Source organism: Populus euphratica, unplaced genomic scaffold (genome assembly GCF_000495115.2).
Source record: "Populus euphratica unplaced genomic scaffold, PopEup_1.0 scaffold375.1, whole genome shotgun sequence".
Lineage (NCBI taxonomy): Eukaryota > Viridiplantae > Streptophyta > Magnoliopsida > Malpighiales > Salicaceae > Populus > Populus euphratica.
Window position 1 is genome coordinate 82,198 of NW_011500266.1, and position 6,469 is coordinate 88,666.

General features: G+C 35.4%; 2 protein-coding genes across 2 annotated transcripts in view; both read right to left on the reverse strand.

The window, feature by feature from the left end:
• LOC105112904 (6-phosphogluconate dehydrogenase family protein) overlaps nucleotides 1-6,469 on the reverse strand; it is a 63,688-nt gene that overhangs the window by 43,369 nt on the left and 13,850 nt on the right. The gene's annotated exons all lie outside the window — the stretch shown is intronic.
• LOC105112905 (receptor-like protein kinase HSL1) lies at nucleotides 1,230-4,774 on the reverse strand. The gene is made up of 2 exons (XM_011008802.1): nucleotides 1,964-4,774; nucleotides 1,230-1,845 (listed from the first exon to the last, which is right to left on the reverse strand). The coding sequence occupies exons 1-2, from the start codon at nucleotides 4,563-4,565 to the stop codon at nucleotides 1,499-1,501; spliced, it is 2,949 nt and encodes a 982-aa protein (XP_011007104.1). The 5' UTR covers nucleotides 4,566-4,774; the 3' UTR covers nucleotides 1,230-1,498.

Genomic DNA, 6,469 nt, shown 5'->3' on the forward strand with positions numbered 1-6,469 from the left:
GTATGTGCATCTCTGCATTTTTTTTTAAATTATTGTTCAATAAATTTTATATGAAATGTGCAGCCTTACATTATTTTTTGTACATATAATTATTGTTCAATAAATTTTAAATGTGTGTCGATTTTTGTTATAAATTTTATATGTTTTTCTATTACAAATTTATTTTGACAATTCAACTTAACTAGGTAAATTACTCGTATTGCAATGTTAGATATCTTAATCTTTATTTTTTACTTGGTTTTCTTATTTTAATTTTTTTTTATTGTTGATGAATTTTTTTCATTACTTTACACAATTGTTATTGAGTTGTTTGATTAGATACATGCATAAGTTTTTCCATTTACATCTAAGAGATTTTTTGCTATATATATGAAGAATATGATGGAGGAAACTATTTGGTCAATGTATATCCAAAAAAATTTAAAGACCTTAGATGCTCTTGGGTTGCTTTCTGTTAGGGAAAAAAATTACCTTTTACAGTGAGTGTTTGAGATATGTATCATACTCATTTTATACATTAAATCCAAATACATAGGTGGATATATAAAATATTTTTTCAGACATTTAATTAAACTATCAAAGTCCTTGTAGTAACAAGGAGTTAACCAGTATTTTTTACTCTTTACTTGCTAATAGTTACTAGGAAAATTTGGACTTTCATTTTTTTTTTTTTATCATACTGCTTTTTGTTTTGAGTTACTCAAACAATATTTATATTAAATTGATGTACTTTTACATTTTACAATTTAATTTTTATATAAAATTTAAAATAGTTTAAGTAAATTTTTTATGTATTACTTATTTGTCCCTTGAAAATCAAATCATATACCTTTTAATGTTGTTAGTTCTTGATTACATGTGTATATAGTGTTTTTTTTTTTCAAATTAACATACAGTTTTAAAAGTAGCCTGCAAAAATACATTGGCAGCCTCCCTAGTAAAAATTCAATTCAACCAAAGAGGAAGTGACTTGTATTGTCTAACGAATCAAATTATAAGACCTAAATTACCCAAATTAAAAGTGTAAAGGTGTTTTTATAAGAATCAAAACCATGGGGGCCTCTAGGGTGATGGAACCTGAGGAGCCAATTGCATTGTTTTTTTTTTTTAATTTTTAACCATTAGTTAAAAAGTGACCATTCCCAGCTATGTTTTGTGGGAGAAACCTATTTTTTTATGTATATCTTTGAGCAACTAACACCGCGGGGACACTAACGCTATGCTAATCATTATCAAATCAAATAAAAATCTTCAGTAAGTAACTAGTGCTGAAGTAAACTATAGCATACTCAAAAGAAGATCATACATGCAAAGCGACAACGTTACAGGTGCGGATTCCCTCCTCCAGAGATTTAGAGGGTTCCACCATTGTAGACTAGTTCATTATATTATTATGCATAGCGACTGATATTTTACAATCTGAACTCCAGAGGTGGATATTATTATTCTGTTTAGTCTTTAGTATTGGATGCCATCACTCTCCGACAACCTCTCGTACTCATGCATGTCTCATATTCTTCCTTCCACAGACCCATCGACGGTTCCTACCAAGTAAGATTTGGACAACGTCCTTCATGTTAGGCCTTCCAGAAGACAACACGCTCGTACAGAACACCCCTAGTTTGAAAACATCTCTCATCTCATCCACGTAACAAGGCTCCTTTATCTCCTCATCTAACACATCGACTATAGGTTTTCCATCTTGCATGTGACGCCATGCCCATTCGGCAAGGCACGTATCCTCGTCACCATAATTAGCTGCTTTCCCTGTCGTTAGTTCAAGAAGGACAACTCCAAAGCTATAAACATCAATCTTCTCATTCACTCTACCTGTTCGAGCATACTCTGCAGTTCAAGTTATAAAATATAACGAACTTAGATGAAACTCTTTGGTAGTGGAAAAGGAGGGAAAGGAAACAAAAGCACAAAAATGGTGACAATATGAAACGTTTTTTCTTATTACCTGGAGCCATGTAACCCAAAGAACCAGCCACAGCAGACACAGTAGCAAGTTCTCCCTGCCTAACAAGCATCCTTGCTAAACCAAAATCAGCGATTTTTGCGTTGAACTCAGAATCCAACAGTATATTGCTTGACTTGACATCTCGGTGTACTATGGGAGGAGAGCAGTCATGATGCATGTAGCACAGACCCTGGGCAGCTCCCACTGCAATCTGCAGCCTCTTGGACCAGTCCAAAGGAACATGATTCCCTGAAGCTGATGCACTTTTTGCCTTTCTCTCTGAATGCAGCCATTGATCAAGACTACGCTTCTCCATATACTCGTAAACAAGAAGTTTCGAGTCATCATTGGAAATACAACAAAGCAACTTCACTATATTCAGATGCCTTATGGTACCCAGTATCTCAATTTCTGCAAGGAACTCCTTCTCAAGTTTCTGGTCTGAATTTCTGTTATTCGAGATTCTTTTCACAGCTACATCACCAAATCCATTTGCAACAACACGATATACTTTTCCTGATCCTCCGCTTCCTATCAGGTTGCTTTCTTTCAATCCTGAAACTATGTTTGATTCAGTAAAATTCAACTTATGGAAGTTGATGAATTTCCATTCTGAATACAATCTATGGTTTCTCTTCCAGTGAACTCTGATCATGATGAATGCAAATAACAACGCTAACAGAAAGGCTGCAAACAAAGTACTTGATATCAGGGCTAGGAATTGGGTTGAAGTTTTGCTTGATTTTTGAGGTCTGGAATTGCAAACCTTAAGGTATAGGGATGACCTTCTTGTACAAAGACCAGGATTGTTCAAGAAACTAGTGGCATAAGCAACATTTTCATACTCAGTGGGGATTTGCCCCATGAGATTATTGGAAGAGAGATTGAGAAAAACAAGCCTCAGAGAACCAAGTTGTGGTGGAATGTCACCAGAAAATTGATTATCTGATAAGTCCAGTTTGACAAGGTCAGGTAGGAAACCAAACTTTTCAGGTATCTGTCCAGAAAGTTGATTTTGACTTAGGTTAAGAATATTTAGTGACTTCCATGACATGATGTTGGGTGGAAGGGTTCCTGTGAGCTGGTTCTTATCAAGTAAAAGAACCGTCAGATTAGGAAGAGCGGTTAATTCAAGAGGGATAGTGCCAGTAAATTGGTTATTGCTCGCATTGAAGACTACGAGATTCCTCCAAGAATTCCCTTCAATGGAAATACTCCCAGAGAACTTGTTGTTACTTATCTCGAGCCATGAAAGACTAGTTGACACTTCATCAGGAAGCTCTCCAGTGAACAAATTATCACTTATCATCAGTTGTTGCAAATTTAAAGCTGTCCATAAACCAACAGGAATATTGCCAAAAAATGCGTTATTTGAAATTCTTACTGCTAGCAAACTACTGCAATTCTCAAGTGATTTTGGCAACTCTCCACCGAGCTTATTATCAAAAGCTACCACTCCCATTAAGCTACCTCCATGGCATAAATATTCAGGCAGGTTCCCTGTAAGCCTATTGGAACAAACCTCGAAGCGTTCAAGGGCTGAGTATCGCCCAAGATCTGGAGGGATTGATCCTGATAAATTGTTGGTAAACAACTTAAAATCTTTCAATGCCGGAAGACGACCAATGCCTTCTGGGATCTCACCAGATAAATGATTGGAGAACAAATTCAAACCTGATAATTTGTCGAGCTTCCCAAAATCAACAGGTATTGTGCCAGTCAGATTGTTCTCAGAAAGATCGACGAAAGTCAAATTCAAAGCTTCAACAACCTGAGGAATTTCCCCAGATAATTTGTTCCTGTAAAGCCATAGCACTCTCAAATTCATCAACATGAACAAACTGCCAGGAATATTCCCAGTTAGTTTATTAGAGGATAAATCCAAGTGCTCCAATGCCACCATTTCTCCAATCATTTGTGGAATCTCGCCAATCAAATTCGCTCCGGAAATCCACAACATCTTCAGTTTCTTTAGCTGGGTGAAACTGGAATGCAACCTTGATGAAGAAAAGCCATTGTGAGCCATAAATAACTCCTCAAGTTTGGACAAGTTTCCGATTTCTGGAGGGAAAGTACCATCAAACAGATTATCATGAAGATAAAGAGTTCTTAGCTCTGGTATCCGCCCAATGGCAGCTGGAATGTTGCCAGTGAAGTTATTAGCACAGAGGTTGAGGTACGAGAGCCGAGACAACCTGTCAATATCATCAGGAATTGTGCCAACAATATAGTTCTGAGAGAGGTCTAAGATCTCCAACTTGGACAGGTTATGTACAGCCACCGGGAACTTTCCAATAATATTGTTATTAGAAAAGTTGAGAAATGTGAGGTTCTTAAGGTCTGAAAGAAGGGGTGGGATAGTTCCAGAGATGTTCTTGTTATCAAGGATGAGTTGAGTGACGTAGTTATCGTTGCAGACTACTCCAGGCCAAGTGCAATGAGAGGAGTTTGATGGGGTCCATTGCTCAAGAGACAACGGATTTTGCCAGTGGTGTTTCAGTCTTAGTAGAACGGCTTGATCATGAAATTGGGAGTTTGCATGAAGGAAAAGGAAGAGAGTGAGGAAGTGAATTAAGAGGACAATGGGGGTTATTGCCGACATTTCGGAGGGTTTGAGTTTGCTGGTCTGGTTTGAACTCTGATATGATGCTCAGATTACGGGCATCTAGATTTACTTCCTACAGTCATCCTTCCTATTACCAGTCAACAACCACAGAATTGAATCTTCAATCAGGAATTTTAAAACAAAGCATTCAAGGATTGTTCCTTCACCATGGGGAAAAAGTATAGTCTAGTCTCCACTTTGGTCCACGGGAGCTTAGAACCGCACAATAATATCGTATCTCTGCCCGCCAATATAATCAGAAGGAAAAATAATTAACCAAGTTTCAAGTTTCAACAACACTAATAAAAGAACCAACGCATGCGGCAAAAAATATTAATTAAGTGGATCCAATATAACTCTATTAGTAATAACAACATTGTTATCAATATCTTCAACAATCTTTATGACCCTTCCTTTTGACAAGGAACGAAGTCCAGCAAAGGAAAAACTCATGGCAAGATGGAGTGCATGGGAACCATCTTCACCCACCACTTCTAGGTTAAGGATCAAATAGGTAGCTACATGCCTACATCTACTACCCAAAATTTTTAACACGTGAATTTACCAAATTCAAATTCAAATGACAGAATTAAGAGAAACCCAAACAAATATCTCATATGAGTCATAAAAATATTATCTTCCCATCTTTAAAAACTTGAAAAATTAAATGTGCAAACAATTATATAGAAAACAAGAGATAAGAACATGTGAGTTGTTGAGTAGCACTAGCCATCTTAAAGAAGGTGAGAGGTATCCCTCGACCTCCTACTTTAAATATATTTTTTTTTCTTGCTTGCTTGTTTTTTAAATTTCTTGGACATCTTTTTTTTTTCTTGCTTGCTTGTTTTTTAAATTTCTTGGTTCAAGTTTCTTAAGGTTTTATGATAGAAAAGTCTCTTGAACTGCAATTAAATTATATCTAGTAGAAAGTACACATACGAGGGAGAAAGAGAGAGGGGTTGCGGGGTAATGACCAAGAGAAAGGAGACGACTTCCATAGTAATTTAGGATTGGGTGTTTGTTTTGGTTGAACCAGCTCACTCAATTTTGGCTTTTTAAAATCAAAATCAACCCGAATTGAATGGTTTTTTTGTTTTTAAATCATTTTTTTCTTGGTTTGGTTTTATCAATTAATTTTTTTTTGTTTTTATTGGTTAATCGGGTTTTTTAAACACCTCTAATAGTTATACTAAAAGAAAGAAAGGGATAGAGAGAAAGATCTCACTAAAATATATCAATGTCTTCTTTTATGGATTTAAAAGACCTGTTGATACTTAAGGTAGCATTAATAATGGAGGAAAAGAGCATTAGAAGGTTATGTTGTATGTATTTGCAAAGCAAAATTTAAAATGAAAAAAGATGGAGTTTTTTTTTATGAAAAAGAAGATCATTTATCTTAAAGTTCAACATTGTTTATACAATCCTGAACCCATATGTGTGTGTCCATGCAAGAGTAGGATAGTCTACTTGTCAACTACAACTTTGAACTAGTTAAGGACATGCCTAAATTGACAACAAAATGTTACAAAGGTTGTTTTTTGTTTTAAGTTTTATAGATTGTGTATTATTGATGACAATAATGAGATCAATATTTAAGGGACATTTGACAATGAACATTCTTTCATTTAATACGTATAATTTTTTCTCTAAAGTTGGTGTTAAGTAGATTATGTTTGACTCGGAGGTTATGCATCCAGGTCTAGGTGTACAAGCCTTGTCTATGGTTCAGTGATTAGTACTTAAAAGTGCATTTTTATTAAGGTTTTATGTCATCATTTTGCATTTGAAGTATCAATAACTCATTAACTAAAGCGTGTTTTATCTAATAATATAAGATACCTTTAATTTATGGTAAATGTTCATTTTAAATGCAGGCCTATCATATAAATGAAAGGATTGAT